Source organism: Aulonocara sp. 'chitande type north' Nkhata Bay, linkage group LG15 (assembly GCF_057382095.1).
Source record: "Aulonocara sp. 'chitande type north' Nkhata Bay isolate Kocher_YH1m ecotype deep benthic linkage group LG15, A_spYH_male_GT1.1, whole genome shotgun sequence".
Taxonomy (NCBI): domain Eukaryota; kingdom Metazoa; phylum Chordata; class Actinopteri; order Cichliformes; family Cichlidae; genus Aulonocara; species Aulonocara sp. 'chitande type north' Nkhata Bay.
This window is the reverse complement of record NC_141358.1, coordinates 37,630,026-37,649,093: the sequence shown is the minus strand read 5'-3', so window position 1 is coordinate 37,649,093 and position 19,068 is coordinate 37,630,026. Positions and strand designations below refer to the sequence as shown.

The following is a 19,068-nucleotide window of genomic DNA, read 5'->3' as shown; positions in this document are numbered from 1 at the left end:
AGGAAACCTGGAGTAGAAGCAGGCTTGGGGACGGACAGCCATCTGCATTGATGTACTAATCTTTAAAGCAGAAAGGTTTGTTTCCTGAATACAAACTTGGAGATTCTTCCACAAGGAGGCCCACAAGTAAACCAGCAGTCTGAGCCTGAATTGCTTGATTATGATATTTCCATATTATGAGGGGCCAATAAAAAGAAACCAACATTGAAGAAATAGGATCTCTTTCTCATCTTGGGATTTCAGCACTTTCAGAACAGCCTGTTTATAATGATGCATCCATTCAGTAATTCTAATTAGAAACTGTTTCAACGATTTCTAGGGCTGATTACAATAACCTCAATTTCTTGTGAACTTATGGGTGATTCAGGCCTTTCAGATAAGCCTTTAGTTCACTTCATGGATACATAAAACTATAAAAGTATCATCCGCACAGCAATCAAACTATATGCATTGTTTTCTAATATTACCTTATAAAAGAAAAGCATGTATAATGTCAATAGAACTGATACTAGCACAGAACACTGTGACCAACTTATGTTAAATAAGATTACTCCCAATTTAAATACACAACTGTCTATCAGATATGTGACCACAACCACAGGAGTGCATCTTTTAATACTAACAGGATCTCTGTAGTAGACTATTGTGATTAATATTATCTAACACTGCTCTGAGGTGCAACAGAACAAGTACACAGTGCACTTTCAGAGGCCAGAAGATATTTATAACCTTCACCAGTACGGTTTCTGTGCTATGGTCTGTTTCTGTCAGTAAACCCTGACTGAAACATCAACGAGATCATTTCCTTCTCAAACTATGCTAGTTTTTCCACAAACCTTTGAAATTAGAGGAAGACTGGTAAATAGTTTGATAACTTTAGCTGGAACTGATGTTTTTTTTGAGTAGTGGTTTAATTAGAGACAACTTTAAGTCTGCACATATCCCATTGACAGAGAAACTGATCAGCACTAGTGAAAGTGGACCCTGTCTAAAGGACATGACTTTGAAGACAAATTATTGCAAGAGTCATTTAAAAATCACCACATACAAGGTTTTAATCGTCTGAAAATCGTCAGATGGGGGAAAAAAAAAATAAAAATTAGTCAATGCACTACAAATATTTTATGTTACATAGATTAGAGGACTTTCATTTGCAACTCAGACATCGACAGCATCCCACAAAACAAGCAAAAATGTGAACATTTGTCATTCTCAACATCCAACTCATGAGGAAGGACTCAACTCTTATCAAAATATGCTTTGCACATTACAGTAAAAATTAGCTTCTAAAGTAAACTAAGTGACAAAATAAGAACAAAACATATGGATACAAGTGTATTTCTTTTTACAAAAGGTAAAACGAAATCATACAAACGGTTTAAATTTACACAATGTATCTGACAAAACCAAACATTTTTCACAGCGAACCTGATCTATTCCATTTTATTCCTCCAGAAAAGCAAGTGTGCTTCAGGGGCGTGAGGTGCAGGTTTGCATTTAGGACATTCAGTATTCACGTCTTGATTAAGCTGAAAAGGTCAGAAGTACCATTCTGGCACAGAAGGGGGATGGAAGGTCTGAGGGGTCTAAATAAAGGGCTAAAATGCCCATTAACAGTTAAATATATACCAATGACGCTTTGTGGAATGTCCAAAAGCTCTGAAAACTGATGCAACCAGAGTCCTTTCAAAAAGTAAAATAGACTAAGACTTTAGTCATCAAACTTTATTTTCTTCCCCTGGGGTTTGCCTCCAAAGCCACCGCCACCTCTTCCACCTGAAACAAGAAAGACGGGCAACTTAATCTACAAGGCAGCATGTTTAGCTATTTTACAAAACAAAGATAAAGAGGCACACTTAGACATCGCTCTGTTTCAGTTAACTCTTGGAACAACAAATGTAAAAATCTACCAGCTTAAAGCTGCAAGTCAGTTAAAAGATGACCATTGTAGCCACAGGTTTAGGAGTTTAATCCCTTACCTCCGAAACCACCGCGTCCGCGTCCACCTCCACGAGGTCCTCCTCGTCCTCTTCCACCGCCACCACGACCACCAAAACCGCCAAAGCCACCACGGCCTCCTCTGCCGCCACCTCGACCGCCGAAGCCGCCGCCACCTCGGCCTCCACGGAAGCCACCTTCACCCTTGGGCTTGGCGTAGTCCAGAGTCACCTTGCTGCCGTCAATCTCGCCATCCTCCATTGCCTCCTTAGCTGCTTTGCAGTCATCCTCATTGCTGAAGTCCACAAAGCCGAAGCTATAGAGCCAGACAGGTTAGGGGACGAGATAATGGAAAATGATTCTAATAAATAAATGTAATTCTAATGCAGTGCCATGAATTAAACTATTTTACTTTGTCGGGTGAAGTATTGGTTTTTAAATAACTCATCTGAGCAAAGTCATCCAATTCAAACCACATCGAGTCTGTTTCACATCAGACATGGGCAACTGCCACTAAGGCAGCTGCCTGTTTAACTGCGACTTTGCTCTCCTTCTCATACGAAACCGTACACTGTCATTGTTAGACAGAGCGGTGCTCAAGAGAAGTGCTGGAGAAGGAGTGTTTGCACCTGTTCAAACTTACCCCTTTGATGACCCTGTATCTCTGTCTGTCACTATCCTGGCTGCTACAGCACCCTCAAAGGCATCCTTGAGGGTCTCTTCTGTTGTGTCCTCAGAGAGACCCTTGACAAACAGGGTTTTAGTTGGACCTGGTAGAGAAGATGGCATCATGTAAATAAGCAAAATAATACCCATCTGGGCAAATCTAAACAATTAAACAAATTAAAATTCATGGAAAGATCAGCTCAGGACTTGACTATCTTTGAATCTTCACAGAGTTTCAGGAGATAAAGATTTCATCACAGCTGGAAGAGTCTCAACTAAAAAGACAACCGATTGGTTTCATGACCTACCTGAGTTTCCCCTGTTCCAATCTCTGCTCTGGCTGTACTCCAGTCGAATTGATCGGCCTTCAATTTCTGTGTTGTTGAAATTTTCTAGAGCATCTTTAGCATCATCTGTGCTCTCAAACTCCAGAAAAGCAAAACTAAGGAGAGAAGAACAACGATAGAAAAAGAGTCAACATCTGTTTTGAAATGCTTCATCTGAATGTCTCGCTGAGGGCTATTAGGGTTAAAATGTTTTCATTTTGTCATTTTAGAAAGTTTACTGTAATTGTTGCACAGCAGACATAGGCAACACCCATGTAGGTGGGCAGGCCTGTTCTAACTGTGCACTGGCTCTACTTCTCGTGCGACTCCAAGTACTATCACGAGGAAGATTTACAGGAGCTCAAGAGAAGGCGCAGGTGTTTTACACACCATGACTACATTTGAAAGATTGAAAGCCCTCGTTGGGGTTACCCGTGGCCACACAGACACTCACCCTTTGGGTCTGCCATCTCTCTGTGGAATCCTAATAGAAACAGCTTTCTCAAATGTGGACTGCAGCACTTCCTCTGTTGCGTTGAAGGAGAGATTGTTCACGACCAGGGTCTTGCTGGCCGCTTCAGATGCTACAAAAAGAAAAGATGAAACATTCTTCAGCTGTCTTATGTTATGTTCACTATAGATCAGTACATTTGCAGAACTGGCATTGGCCATACAAACACAGACACTTTCATTAAGAGTATAGATACTTATGCATTCTAATAATTGAAATTATTGGAACTGCTTGTTACAAGTAGCTTGTCTCACAGTTCTACAAAATATCTCAAGCTTACCTGATGCTCTGGCTCCCATGTGGCTCTTCTCTCCAGTGTAGTCAATGATGATGGATCTCCCCTGTACTTCAGAGCCCTGGGTCTCCTCCATCGTTCTCTCTGCATCAGCCTCAGTTTTGAACTCTACGTAAGCAATACTGTAAAAAACAAAAACATGGAACATACTCTTAAAAAAAAGGAACTGAGTGATAATGATGAAACTTAATCAGCAGTTCATGTTCTACAACTACTGCCCATAACTTCAACTGTTTACTATGCTGAAAAAAATTTACAACCTAGCTTGTTCTTACCCTTTGTTTGAAGTATTCTGGCCAGGAGGCACCCGGATTTCTACTGCGTCTTTAAAGATCTCTTTCAGGTCATCTGCCGTTGCGGAGAAGGGAAGGTTCTTCACAAACAGTGTCCGTGCGTCCTTCTCTGTGGGCCATATGTCAGTGTCAGCGAGTACAGGAACAAAATTATTTTCCATCCACAAAGAAATGTTTCAATTCATGACATCCATTACCTTTTTTGGTGTCTTGCGAGCCTTCTTTGCTGCGGGCCTTTTCCAGTTTCACTTCCTGGCCCATGACCTTTTTACCATTGAGCTCCAGGCCCTTCTGCAGGTCCTCCTCAGATGCAAAGTCCACATAGCCAAATTTCCTGTAGAGTTAAAAATGCAAGCAACATCAGACATGCCACCTTCAATGAATTTAAGTGTCACAGACCAGCTTCTTTTTTTAACTTTACAAATAAAACAAGGGCGCTGTCATGCCAGTTACAATGACAAGATACTTTAATATTTTACCATAAATTTAACTTGTTAACTGTTAAATATTAACAAGCCAAGTAAACCATTAACTTGTTTCTATCAACCGGCTATGGCCAAACTGTCTTCAGATGTTAATCTCAACTACATGGTGATACAAACAGAACCAGTCAAACACATCTGATATTTGTGATACACTCAAAATCAATCACTTATACCCAACGAGTGCATTTTGATAGGCAAGAATAAGCCAACCAGAAGGGATTAACTAGGATTTGTTTTAAATGTAATTCTTACTTGTTTCCTCCTAACCGGACGTCTGTGATCTCAAGGCCGTTCTTGGAGAAGAATTTCCTCAGTGAAGCTTTGATCTCATCAAAATCTTTGCTTGAGTTCAAGTTTCCAACAAACAGAGAAAACACTGGCAAACAGGGAAAACACTTCAATTACTTTTGGTGTAAAAATGCATTATTGATATTTATGTTGACATTTTGGGATTAGCATTAAGCCTCTTGTTGATAAACGTAAAGAAAGCTTATTAAAACAGGCAGAATATATTTATTCTTACCCTGTCCTTCTGACTTTGCTTTCTTGGCAGGTGGAGTGTCCTTTTTGCTCTCAGCCTTCCTCTTCGCAGCTGTGGGTTCTAGTCAGAAAGGAGAATGACGACAAAAAGAGAAAGTGAGTGGGGCAGTGAGTCTTCATTGTACACATCATCAACAAAGTACAGTACATAAGCCATCTTACAGCACACACACATCTTTATTATAGGGTGGTGATCACTTTTGAGTGACTTTATAAGAACTGGGAGAATAACACTTTCACTTAATTTTTATTTATTTATTTTTTTAAACTCCCAAACTTACCTTCTTCTTCCTCCTCATCGTCGTCCTCCTCATCGTCATCATCTTCGTCATCCTCCTCATCATCTTCAGACTCTTCCTTGGCTTTAACCATGCCTGCTTTCTTTGCCTTGGTGGCTGCTGGAGCAGGAGTAGTGTCCATTTCCTCTTCAGAGTCTAAAAAGCAGAATCAAAGCCGAAGACGTAAATCTCACAGTAACTGTGGCCGAATTCAAGTGCATTGAAAACGAGTATTACTGTGTGTCAGATAGTTCAAAAGGTGACATCATACGTGATCAGTATTAAGTCCCTTGTTGATCATCATACAATGTTAACTATTTCAATGGCTCCTGTTAAAAACAAAAAAATGTGAGGATCAGTCTTACCATCATCATCATCATCGTCTTCTTCAGATGACTCTTCTTTAGCAGGCTGAGCCTTTGCAGCCTTGGCTGCAGGCTTTGCTGGAGTAGCCTTCTTGGGGGGAGGGGCTTCCTCTTCTGACTCGTCATCATCATCATCATCATCAGAGGACTCCTTTGCAGGCTGAGCCTTTACTGGGGGCTTTGCTGCAGGCTTAGCTGCCTTCTTGGGTGGTGGGGCCTCTTCTTCAGATTCATCTAGACAAGAAAAAAAAAACGAGTTTGTTTGCAGAAATTTTCAACAAAACCTCTTTAGAGTTCAAAAAAGGGCATTAGGTTGTAACAGCGATTGAGGATAGGACCGGCAGACAGCAAAATACACACCGGTACCGAAGACATAGCGCTGTCTTTGTTTTTCCTCCGTACATTACACACATGAGTACTAAACAACCACATGCATGCCAAGAAATGGAGGATGTTTTGTGATGCATTACATCACCAGACTGTTAGCACAAATACTTGGATCAGATTAAAATGAAGCCATTGACAGTTTTATTAAAAACACAGTACAACGGTAATTACTATCAGTCACACAATACCAAAAGCCATACCATCCTCCTCCTCATCATCATCATCTGACTCCTCTGCTTTTGCAGCAGCTGCCTTGGCTGGTGCTTTTTTAGCCGGAGTTGCTTTTGCAGGTGTCTTCTTTGGTGGGGGGGCCTCCTCCTCCTCTGATTCGTCTATATATAATAAATAGCAAAATCGTCTTAGACAATATTATGCTCATTTTAAGATTTTATCTTGTTTAGATCAAGAATGTATATTATGAATTTAGACAACACGACACATTCACCAGTTGAGTGGAAACAGCAGTTTTCATAACTGAAGGTTTTCTTTCTAAAGACCATCTGTTTCACTGTTGTAACTAAATGTCAAAAACAACGTTTTTCTTAACTGAGCGATGCCTGATGCATTTAATAACGTTAGAGGGACTCACTTTCTAACATCTGGATGATCCTTAAACATCAAAACAAACAAAGTAGGTCAATCTCTATATATTAAAGTCCAGACTAAATTTCACCTACATACTGGTTATGTGAGATACGTGAGATATGAGTATCTTTCAAGTAGTTTCATTTTGGACCTTTATTACTTACCAGAATCATCATCTTCACTTTCTGCTTTTTTGGCAGGAGTGCCATTTCCAACTTTGGTGCCTTTGGCTGGTGTGGCTTTCTTCACCGCTTTAGGTGGAGGAGCCTGCAGTTTTTAAAAAAAAATTATAATAATAATAAAAAACACTTAATACCACATTTTACATTTTAGCCATAAAATACTTGAGACAACGTCTTTGTACCTCTTCTTCCTCATCACTGCTGTCCTCTTCGCTGGATTCCTCCTCAACTTCTTTAGGGGGTGGAGGGGCTTTTTTCTTCTGAGCTGCTTGCTTATTTGCTGCCTTCAAAAGAAATCCCGGAATGCAAAAATTGTTATTACCAATGTTTTTAAAACCCAACAATAATGGAGCCCTACAAGTAGCCAAGCATAGATTCCGGTAAAGAAGAGGGTCTAACAATCATGGCACCCGCTGCAGCATGTCCGCAAACATGAGGGGGCTTTAGGCCACGTGGAATTCCACGGTTAAAATATAAAACAGGAGAGCCGTGCCGCTTGTTCAATAATTAAATCATCAACGGCAAACGGTTACGTGAGTTTAAAATAAGCCACTCAAATGATAACTGTGCGCGCCGATGGGGTTTCTCGGTTTTGGTTGCTTGCCTCGTGTGTCACTCAGAGCAGGCACAGAACCCACGTGGAGCTCTAGAGGTCGGTCAGCTAGCATGCTGGGTAATTTTACCATTTGCTGACAAGCATTAAAAAATTATATTTATATATATATAAAAATATATGCCGAACAGTTATCTAGAAAGTCCGTTACGTGACAAAGTTTTTAAGTGGGGCAATTTAAACTTCACACCGAGAACTACCAATATTTCCACAAAATGAAGTAAATTAGAATCAAGTCCGGGTATGAATGCGCTAATGCTAGTGGTTAAGCTAGCCGCGTGCTCAAATTTTCGGTTTTTACAACAGTTTTCTAACAAATGTTGGTACAGGTTGGCAGGCTGGCCATAAATTGATTTTGCTTTAGTCTTTCTATACGCCATACTTAAATCGAGAGCGCGCACGAAATCCACACTAAGCAGCGGTTTAGCTTAGCAGGCCAGAGAGCCAAAAGCGAGGCACAAACATGGCTGATCGCAAACGAAAAAGGCGTAGTAAATGCGGCAACACCACCACCATGTTGATTCATTTAAAAAAGAAAAAAAGAAAAAAGGCGACAATCGCTGCTTTACCTGAGCGGACATTTTCTTTTTCCGCGAATTCACCCCCTTTTTTTTTTAACAAACGCACCAACTTCTGCTTAAAGGCCTCGTGCGTAAACACAAGCCTTCTTTCTATTACAAACGCACGCACTATTTTTTAAAATAGAATGACGTAATCTTACCTTTGCTAACTTCACCATTGTGCTGTTGTGTGTTTCAATAAAACACGAGAAGCTGGACGTCTGAAGATGAATTTAAAAAAGAATAGCTAATGTATGCACGTGGACCTGCCTACTCGATGGGACATTGGACAGGAAAGACAGAGACGACGAAGACGCGCTCGGTACTCCCCTTCTTCGCGCGCTCTCGCCGACCCGCCCACATGACTATCTCTACCAATCACAAGCTAATGTATTTGCGTCGTGCCCGCGCCTCACCCCACATACAGGAAACATTGAATTTTACTACTCTAAGGAAATACTGTATAACTATTCTCGTCTCACTATATCACTAAATACATGACAAAAACACGAGGCAGCACTGTCAAATCTACCGTGTTTAACCTTTAAAGTCAATGTTATGACAGTCTGTATTTAATATGAACATGTATTAATTACATTGCTATTATATCATTATTATTATTATCAGAGGTGGGACCAAGTCATTGTTTTGCAAGTCTCAAGTAAGTCTCAAGTCTTTATCCTCAAGTCTCAAGTCAAGTCTCAAGTAATGTCAGGCAAGTCAGAGTCGAGTCTCAAGTCACTGGTGTAAAAGTCCGAGTCAAGTCACAAGTCTGAAACTTTGAATTTCAAGTCCTTTCGAGTCTTTAAAAAAAAAACGAAAAAAAAGCATGTTGCAGTTATATGCTAAATGTAAATATTAGACCATGTAATTTTTAAATCTGTGTTTTTCTCAACACATGACAAAATAGTGAACTTAGAAAATATACACAAATTGTGAAATTGCACCTCTTTAAAATGCAGCTCAATTAAACCTAGCTCCAAGAATAATTTTCACCGACAGTTCTGAGATAAGCTGCATGTCATTCTTGGATGCGGTTGTAGGACCGGCTTTAAAATCGCATGACAAAAATATCATACATATTAAAAAAAACTGCATCACCAACGTAGCCTGGACAACATTTGCTAGTTAGATGAAGTCAGCTATCTCATCGTAGCATATTTATATGCATATTTATAATTATACGCTTCTTGGAGTGAGTGCATACACTCGTGAAGTTTAGTAACTTCAGATCACTGCAACAAGCCCAGGTACAGTTTACCGACGGATGGGTGCAGGACCTTGAAATGCACCGTGTAGAAAGAAAGACCATCGTATACGTATCATAAGTTTACCAGTCTCACAAATCGTCGTCATAAATACACATTCCTTAACCGTTTATTAATAGGACCTTTGAGCTCAACGGTAATTAATTAGCAGTGGAAATAATTTCTGGTAGCATCACAGAAATGCAGCAGTGACAATAATATTGTATGTTGTAATCGCACTGGGCAATTAGTGATACAAAACAACTGTTTTATCCTGTGAATAAAAGTATATGTTTTTGTCAATGTACCATAATAACAGAAGCGAAACGCAATATTGTGTCAGGACAATTCACTATTTATGCACAATAAATAAAGGAGCATAGCGCGACAATTTCTGTTCAGCGCCAGACTTGCTTGTAACCTATATCACCAATTATGTTATGAAAATGACGCATTAACTACAACAGAAGACTTGCCTTTGTGGAAATGCTTGGAGCAGACTAACCTGTGAGCTGGAGTGTTCTGGGACGTTATATTTGGTCTTTGAATGGCTGCAATCCAGGCCATCCGTCGCCTCTTTGTTACTTCGGAAACATGGCTCGAACAATTTCTCTTCAACGACGTAATCCGATAACAACCGATCTCTTTACCCGTCGGCTTCCCGTGGCTGTCATGCGACCGGCTATTGCAGTTAATAATACAACAGCTTCTTGACATTTTTGTGTTTCTTTTTATCGCTGTGTGACTGATTTCAATTGAAAGGCTGTGTGCGCTAGTACCTCTTGCCACGAGTTCCCAGAATCCTTTGCGGTTTTACCCCTGAATGACGTCACATTTTCAATCTCTATATAATATGCATGTTAAATTTTATATTTGGGGTAAAATATCAAGTCTTTTCAAGTAAACCGGTTCAAGTCCAATTCAAGTCCCAGGTCATTGGTGTAAAAGTCCAAGTCAAGTCACAAGTCTTAGAACATTTTTTCAAGTCAAGTCTAAAGTCATAAAATTAATGACTCGAGTCTGACTCGAGTCCAAGTCATGTGACTCGAGTCCACACCTCTGATTATTATCATGGTTTAGTTTTTAATATACGTATAGTTATAGATGTTTACAGTTAAAATCTTAAAGAAAACTATTTTCTGCAATTTCCCGGACTTAACGCTACAGAAACCATATACAGCTTGTTGTCACATATCCCATGCAGCTGTTTACATGGCCACGTGGTTCGGCACGGTTGCCAAACGATCAACCACGTGTAGTCCACCACGAGGTACACGCTACACTATTAAACAGCGATAGTTCCCAACTAGTATAGTATAGTATAATCTAAATACTTCAAAGTGGGGTATACATAGTAGTTCAGTCCAGTTTTAGTACATGTTTTTCATGTAACTGTATACATTAAAATAAAACTTTAAAAAAAAACCCTCTACATAAGGTTTTTCCATGCTCGGAGTTTGCCTTTGCAAGGATGACTACACACAGGAAGGATGTAAGCAATAGATATTTGTTGCCTTTTTGGTAGATGCGTGCATTTAAAATGATAATAATAATATTTAGGCTTTTTTTTCCCTCAGTGAAGGAACCTCTTTTTAATTGCCATTAAGTTACTTTTACATTGTAGATAATTTTAAATATAAATATTCATACATTGTTTTTCTGTTGCACAATTGAATCCTGGAGCCAACCAGCTGATTCCCAGGGCAACATGAAGAGCACATTTGAGTAATTAACCCTCAACACCACACAGAGGCAGCATTGCATTTAACATCACTCGGTCTTACGGACTAGTCTCAGTGAATTACAACTACCTTTGATTTGAGAAAGATAATGTAACTTTATTGGTCCCTTCTTCTTTGTAATAATAATGATAATAATGATAATCTAACCATTCTCTTGAACTTCAATATCTTTTGTAGTCAGAAAGCTCACAGAGTAGCCATTGTTCTACCTGTCTACCTGTACAAAATGTTGCATTCTGTCCAACTTTTGCCCCTTTTCTTAGTCTTGCTGTGACATTCTGGACTTGTGATCACAACTGTAGTTGACTGTGTTTAATTATTACAGTCGTCCCACTGTTGGTGGTTTTAAAGCATATCAGTATAACTGAAAAAACTGTTTTGTGTAAAAAACCCCCACAAAAAACAACAACAACAACTACAAAAGAAAAAGAGCTACTGAAATTGCCACATTGAAATAACAAAGGTACATACAACTACACAGCAGTGTCTATGCTGAATTTGCAGAATGAATAGGTGTGCCTCTTTGCAAAAACCCTCCTGTCACTCTGTCTCTTGTTCAATTATTCACTGCTGTCTTTCAGCAACAATCATATGACCCCTTATGAGCAAGTGCTTTGGCAACAGTGGGAAGGAAAAACTCCCTTTTATCAGGAAGAAACCTCCAGTAGAACCAGGCTCAAGGAGGGGTGCAATCTGCTGCGACCGGTTGAAGGTAAATGGATGAAGACAGGACAAAGACATGATGTAGAAAAGAGCCAGAGATTAATAATAATTGAATAGAAAGATGTGTTTAAACACAGTGAGTGAAAAAGGTGACTGAAAAAGAAACACTCAGTGCATCATGGGAATCCCCCGGCAGCCTACACCTATTGCAGCATAACTAAGGGAGGATTCAGGGTCACCTGATCCACCTGATATGCTTTATCAAAAAGAAAGTTTGAAGCCTAATCTTAAAAGCAGAGATAGTGTCTGTCTTCCAAATCCAAATTGGAAGCTGAAGAAGGGCCTGAAAGCTGAAGGCTCTGCCTCCCATTCTACTTTTAAATACTCTAGGAACAACAAGTAAACCAGCAGTCTGAGAGCAAAGAGCCCTAATGGGGTGATATGGTACTAAAAGCGTCACACATGATAGCGTCACACAGTTGTTGCAGCTTGTCAGCATCACATCCATGATGTGAATTTTCCAATCCATCACATCCCAAATGTGTTCTACTGGGCTGAGATTTGGTGAATGCACAGACTATCTCAATACGATGAACTCATGTTGAGAAAAACAGATTTGGGTGATCTGAGCTTTGTGACTCGTTATCCTCTTGGAAGCAACCTTCAGAAGATGGTCATAAAGGAATGCACATGGTCAGCAACAATACACAGGTGGACACAAGGGGCCCAAAGTGTTCCAAGAAAATATCCCTCTCACCATTGCAGCAAGCTGAATCACTGATACAAAGCAGGATGGATGCATGCTTGCATGCCAGATTTTGATCCTCACATCCAAATGATGACCGATCAGACCAGTTTACATTTTTTCAGTCTGCTGTCGTCCATTTTTGTTGAGCCCGTGTGAACTATAGCCTCAGTTTCCTGTTCTTAGCTGACAAGAGTGGCAGCTTTTGCGGTCTTCTGCTGCTGCAGCACATCTTCTTCAAAGTTCAACATGTTGTGCATACTCTTCTGCATACCCTAGTTGTAACAAATGTTTATTGGAGGTACTCTTGCCTTCCTGTCAGCTCAAAACAGTCTCCAATTCTGCTTTGACCCTTGTCATCAAGAAGACATTTTCATCTAGAGAGCTGCTCACTGGATGTTTGTTTTTTTGTTTTTGTTTTTAGAAACTTCTCTTTAAACCCTAGAAATGGTGTTGTGGGATAACCCCAGCAGATCAACAGTGTCTGAAATACTCAGACCTGTCTGGCACCGGCAGCCATGTCTCATTCAAAGTCACTTAAACCCCCTTTCTTCCTCATTCTGATGCTCACTTTGAATTTCAGCAGAACATCTTTAACATATCTACATGCTTGAATGCACTGAGTTGTTGTCATGTCATTGGACCATTAAATTAATTGCTTAATCGTGCAGCTGAACACGTGTGTCTAATTCAGTGGCTGTATTTTAGAATGGTTAAAGATCAAATATAACAACATTGAAACTAGTAAACAAATTCACATGGCAATGTGACCGTGTACGGCTATATGCTGGCCTTTGATGAAAGCTTTTATTAACTGGAAGCTCTGCCACTGAACACACTGGATTTAACACAGCAGTGTTGATATATTTCTTGCTGTTGTTCAGTGTATGTTCTATTTTGTTGTTGGTGGGTGCAAAAGGTGTTATAACGATCCCCAAACACTACTTTCATTTTATTATTTTATCCTTTATTTTTTTTTAGACTTATGTGACTCATGTTTCTTGAACACCAGGTACATGAGGTGGGCATGTTGCCTTTGTGTTTTCCAGAGTAGCGTTTACACTTAGTGTGTAGTGTAACAGCTAGGTAGGCAGGCTGTTCTGAACAAGTACTGGATATTACGTTCTTTTCTTTTCAGTGAATTAATTATTGACTTTAATTCGGCTTTAGTTCTATAGCACCGGCCACCTCAAGGCCTGTTTTGTATGTGTGTGTGTTTAAAGTTCTATTACTATGAGTATGACCTTCCTACAGTCAATAATATAGGTTCACAAAAAAGAGACAAACACATCTAATTTATGATTGTAAATGTGTTTTCACAGTAAACGAGTACTCTCAGTTTGCTTCTGTCAGCTGTGCATCTCTCCAGTTTGCAAATCAGTAGCAACCTCAAAGTCAGATGCACACATTCACAACAATCACACCATAAATATCATGTTTCACGGTATTGGAAAGGAAATCTTTGAAAAGACTTTTACATTGACTTCACTGTATTCATTAGCTTGTAAAGTGTTCTCTCTGTATTTTTGTGGCTCTCACCCCCTTTAGTGTAATTACACCATGAAACCTTTGAGCAATGGACCTTTTTACGGTTTCACAACTGAGCACAATTTGTTGTCTTTTTTATGCTTCATTATTATAATCTGGGTGTGTTTGTTTTCCTTTTTAATATCGCACATATATGGGCTTTTCTCTATATGCTTGTTGTCTTGTTTTAAGCCTTTTAGTTTGGAAACTACGAGATAAAAAAGCCATTTTGCTTATATATCATCTTTATATAATGTTAAAGTATGTTATTCCTGCAACAGTTTGGCTGTCTGTGCAGGATGTATCCTGTTCCTTCCTCCCTATGATGAATTGGAGAAGCATAAGAGAATGGATGGATGGATAATTATAAGGTGATTTTACTGCTTATTTTAAATAATATTTAAATTTACCAACTGGTAACCGGATGTAATGTGTGGAAGAATTAGAGGAACATTAGGAGGAAGTGGCTTCCTATCATCTTTTTAATTAGTGGTCAACATGATGGGTTATTTGGGGATTACAGCGTTATTGCCTGAATTCTAAAGATCGCTCTAAGTCAAAATTTAAGTTTTCAGTGTTTTCTTCTATTTGTGCAGCAAATTTGTGCAAGAGCTTTCGACGGTGTGGGTACAATCATGCCAGGTTGAATGCAGGAGTATAGATGCAGCACCCAACAAATCTTTATTGTTTCATATAAATATGTTATCTGATAACACAGAGTTTCAGATATTTGCTAATGTTTGAAACATTTTTTCAATATCCAAGCAGGATAAAATCTTTAGTAAATGTTAAACTTTGGCTCTCTGTACCAAAGTGTGCCTTTTGTAACACCAACCCAACCGGCTACAGCAGATGGCTGCCCCTCATGAGCCTGGTTGTGAAGGTTTCTTCCTATTAAAAGGGAGTTTTTTCTTCCCACCATCAACAAGAGCTTGCTCAAAGGGGGTCAAATGATTGCTTGGTTTTTCTTTTCTTTCTAATATTGTAGGGTCTTTACAACATAAACCGCTTCGAGGTCACTGTTTTATGTGAATTGGTGCCATAGAAATGAAACTGAATTGAACTGAATAAAAATGAATGGCGCTCCATCTAACAGCAGGGCAGTCTTTGTTTCTCTTCTGACAAAACCTCCAGAAGCCAGGCAGAAAATGCTCACAAACTAGAATTGACTAGTTTCACGGAACACACAAAGACGCACAGATCAAAGATGTAAGTGCACATGGAATGTCTGTTTTATCGTTTTCGAAAACATTTACAACTATTTGAGACAAATGGGGAAAAAAGGCAACAAACAGAACTGACCTACAGTTTGCATCCATTTCCAAAATGTTACATAAATAAAAATCCATATTTATAAATATCTCTTTTTTTTATAAACATATAAATAGATTTTAAACATAAATACATTTATGCAGGGAACGATGAAGTACATGAATGTACAGCAGCAGCAGCAACAATATACAGCTTTGCGGTATGTAGTTTTTTTTACACCATTGTCCGCCATGTTGTACTACCCATCTGTGTTTGTATCTGTTGACCATGTTGTATGTTATACATATATGTACTGTATATATGTATATATACCTGCATATTTATTGTATATATATGTCTATATTAGGATTTTGTAGTATTGTCATCCAAGTCTTTGTTTATGCTGGTCATGGTGACTTTCGTACCATAGAACAATCATGATGAGTTTTTCTTTATTTTCCCCTTCTGGTAAGAACAAACTCAACTTTTGTCATCCAAACAAACACGTCGTCCAGAGATCTAGAAAAAGAGAGGAAAACAAAAGCAAAAGGTTAGACAGAGTCTTTCAAGGTCAGCCTCATAAACACATGTTCATTTATTCGATCTTTTGTTAACGTAATACATGTATCAGTCAGGGAATCTCCAAATTTACTTGTTGGTTCTTTACTCATTAACTCACTTCTCATCTAACCACTTTACTTTAGATTAACTCACCCGTATGGTGTTAACCAATGAAAAACACACTCACCCATTGTTAGTCACTAACACTCCCCCATAGGGATGTCAGAGTTTACCATAAAATCGAAAAAAGGTGTGAAGCCTCAGGACTAATCGTGTGTCACTTAGATTCCCCAGTACTTAATTAACCCACACAGCCCCCTTTTCAGTTTATGTTAAAAACACTTAGTGAAACAAATGTGTTTCCAAGAAACATCTTGACAACCAAATATGTGTGTGAATGTGTCTCTGCAACCCCACTTCCGTCCTCGATATCTCCCTGCCCTTTTTCTTAAATGTGATATATTGTTCTTGTGTTATAGAAGCAGATGGGATCATTCATAATGATGTGCACAGATACAAGAGTGGACTTCCTAAATGCTCACTGGTTTCTTTCCCATACATCAGCTTAAGCGGGCTATCCACTTAAACTGATGACTAAGACTATCCTGTTCTAGGAGGTAATATCTATCTACTTAGCACTTTTAATTCTTATTCTCATTTTTATTTTCATGTCTATTTAAGCTTAATTTATAACAGTATTTATAACAGTATGTTTGCACTGAAGCACCGCAGCAATTTCCTAATGTTGTAAACCCGCTCAACATTTGGCAATAAAACCCTTTCTGATTCTGATTCTGATTCTAATGCTAGAAGGTTTAGGCTTGATTATTTCCCTAGATTGAATATTTCTAAGTCAAAGGCAGTAGTGAACCACAATATCTTCCATAGCTGAACCATGCAATGCTGCATAAATACATGTGTCTTATGTATATGACAGATAATCCTGTAAAATCATCATTTAACTGCGAGGAATACCAACAGGAAATTATAATAAATACAATATTAAAAAATTGATTATTATGTCCATTTAATTAACTAGGCCATTCTTTTTTAAAATCCCTGATTGTAATTTGTCTCCCTTTTATCTTTCAGCATTCATTCTTTCATTTCATTTCACCCTGTTGCTTTTGGGCTCTGTTTACATGTCACTGTTTGCTGCTACAGTTAATGTTGCATAATGTTAAAGTGGGACTGATATGAGCGACCACTCACCATTCATTGCAGCGCTGCTCCAACCCTAGCATCCCATGCCGCTGATGGTGCCTATCCTGTCCATCTTGTGTCCGAAGCAGCCACTCCGTGACGAGGAGCCAGCCTTCTTGCTTCCCGATTTGTGTTTCCTGTTTTGGGGTTGATCGTTGAGGAGACGAGCCCACATGCCTCTGGCCCGGGTGTCCACCCGTAAATCGCGCAGTAACCGTATCCGAGTGCGCACAGCGTCGAGCCGTCTCTCTCTCTCCTCCGACTCCAGAAACTCCGTCAGCTCCTCGCCCAGCAAACTTCTAAGAGACTGAAAGATAAGAAAATAAATAAACAATCTCTCCCTCAGGCAAATAAATTGTGCAAAGACAAATGCTTTTGATGAAAGTGAAATCTATGGTTTGTGCCCGTTTCAACAGAGTAGTCATTATATGCTAAATGTTTGAGGTAAACCTCAGCTTGGCATATATTCTAACGCTTTCACAAACGTAATGGCCGGGGGGACGCGTTGGCATTTTTCTCACAGCACGGCACTCAAGAATCCATTAACTTGTATCATCTAACCAAAAACAACTTTGGAAAAGATCCACGAGAGGCTCCAGTCATGAGGTTCAAACCTCGAAGGAAACCCCTGAAGAAGAGTGCAGTACTTCTGTTTTATTAAGTTACCGACTCTGACACCTCGCTCTCAAAGTGAAGACAAAAAATAAACAAACTTAAAACAGGTGCCTGTAGCTTACTTATCTGTTCGTAAAGTAGACTGTAACGAAGACCTCCAACACTCCAAATTTTACTGAGCTTAGAAAATAATTACAACATTATTTCAAACGAGTATTGTTTTAAAGGGTCAGCTTTATTCAATTCTATGCGTAATTGCGATTTTACGCACAATTTTGTTTTGGTTTGGTAAATCTTATTTTGAGTACAAGTAATAAATACATAAAATTCCAAAAATGATGTTGATAGTCAGTATAATAGCTTTTCAGAGTTATTGTAAACTAAGAATTTTAATGTTTTCCCCATATGTGGTTTCATTTAAAAAAATCGCATATGGGCGATTTAAAGTCTAAAAATATCACAGGGATGCTCGGAAACAAACTTTCACCGGCTGTTTTGGTTGCATGTCACTGAACATGCCGTCTGTTTGTAAATAAAGTGCAAGTGGACAGGGGTGTTACACTCTGAGTGTGGAAAAAGAGAGATTTTCCCCAACAGCTTAACAAGAACCAAATTGTGAAATATGATGCGCAAAGCTACTGTCCTGGAGGACCTGTGCCACAGAACAGCTGCTGCTGCTTCTTCAGTATTCAGCTTCCAGCAGCTTCAGTCCAAACCAATCAAAAGGTTCTCCTGGTCAGTAATAACAATACAAGTGACTTTTTCTTACCTTCTGCTGCGCTTGAGTTAAAGGTTTTGCCCCCATCCTCACTGAAAGTAAGGTGACCATAAGTCCACACGCTACAAAGTATGACAAGTTCATTTTGACAAGTCTAGCAGTTGTTCGGGGATTCCTCTGCGCTGCAGTTCAGATCGAAGGACGTTAGCTTCAGCCAATCAGCTTCTAAACACAAGGAGAGTCCGTTTTTTACTCCAAAGCTCCTCAAGTGCTTCTCTAACTCTGTGTATTAATCCTCGCCGCTTTATAGCCAGCCCATGGTGATGTCATGAAAACCTGCGTAATGGTTCTCCTTCCTCGCCTATTCACTGTTTTTTGTACCTGCCTCTAAGCACGTCATGCCAGGGATTAATTAAATGCAAATGACACAAGCTCCGGTCATCGCTGTGTTAGAGAAAATGATATAGGCTATAAGCTATCAAAAGGCACAGACTTTAAGCTTTTAGACCTCTGGCTGAGATGCAACAGCTGAAACCAAAGGTGGTTTCAAAGGCTGCGCGTCAAGAGCTGAAGAGCGACTTTGGCAGTGAAATGAATTCTAGGATGCCAACCGTCTGTGCTGCGGAACATCTTAAAAAGACATACAATATGCTGCGCGTGGATGACATATCCTGTTTTCTTTAAGCGAAAATTCAGAGTCTGCTGCTGGAATTAAAGGAATTAGGTCATTTTTTAGATACCTTCCAGAAATTCAAATGTGATTTTCTTCATC

The 19,068-nt window shown here is 39.3% G+C and overlaps 2 protein-coding genes and 2 non-coding genes across 4 annotated transcripts; all 4 read right to left on the bottom strand.

Moving 5' to 3' along the window:
- Positions 1-1,029: 1,029 nt before the first annotated feature.
- Positions 1,030-8,341, bottom strand: nucleolin (nucleolin multifunctional protein). The gene is made up of 16 exons (XM_086263261.1): positions 8,186-8,341; positions 7,034-7,135; positions 6,834-6,936; positions 6,285-6,416; positions 5,698-5,931; positions 5,336-5,488; positions 5,038-5,115; positions 4,767-4,890; positions 4,227-4,363; positions 4,012-4,138; positions 3,722-3,858; positions 3,385-3,514; positions 2,913-3,046; positions 2,582-2,708; positions 1,980-2,254; positions 1,030-1,776 (listed from the first exon to the last, which is right to left on the bottom strand). Exons 1-16 carry the CDS (start codon positions 8,201-8,203, stop codon positions 1,712-1,714), a joined length of 2,076 nt encoding a protein of 691 aa, XP_086119387.1. The 5' UTR covers positions 8,204-8,341; the 3' UTR covers positions 1,030-1,711.
- LOC147313593 (small nucleolar RNA SNORA75) lies at positions 2,420-2,546 on the bottom strand. The gene has a single exon (XR_015125233.1). It is a non-coding gene; the product is annotated as a small nucleolar RNA SNORA75 (small nucleolar RNA).
- Positions 6,009-6,148, bottom strand: LOC147313592 (small nucleolar RNA SNORA57). Its single transcript, XR_015125234.1, has one exon. It is a non-coding gene; the product is annotated as a small nucleolar RNA SNORA57 (small nucleolar RNA).
- Positions 8,342-15,158: 6,817 nt separating the features above from the next.
- Positions 15,159-18,560, bottom strand: nppc (natriuretic peptide C). The gene is made up of 3 exons (XM_086264587.1): positions 18,348-18,560; positions 16,973-17,270; positions 15,159-15,718 (listed from the first exon to the last, which is right to left on the bottom strand). The coding sequence occupies exons 1-2, from the start codon at positions 18,438-18,440 to the stop codon at positions 16,998-17,000; spliced, it is 366 nt and encodes a 121-aa protein (XP_086120713.1). The 5' UTR covers positions 18,441-18,560; the 3' UTR covers positions 15,159-15,718; positions 16,973-16,997.
- Between the last annotated feature and the right edge of the window lie 508 nt (positions 18,561-19,068).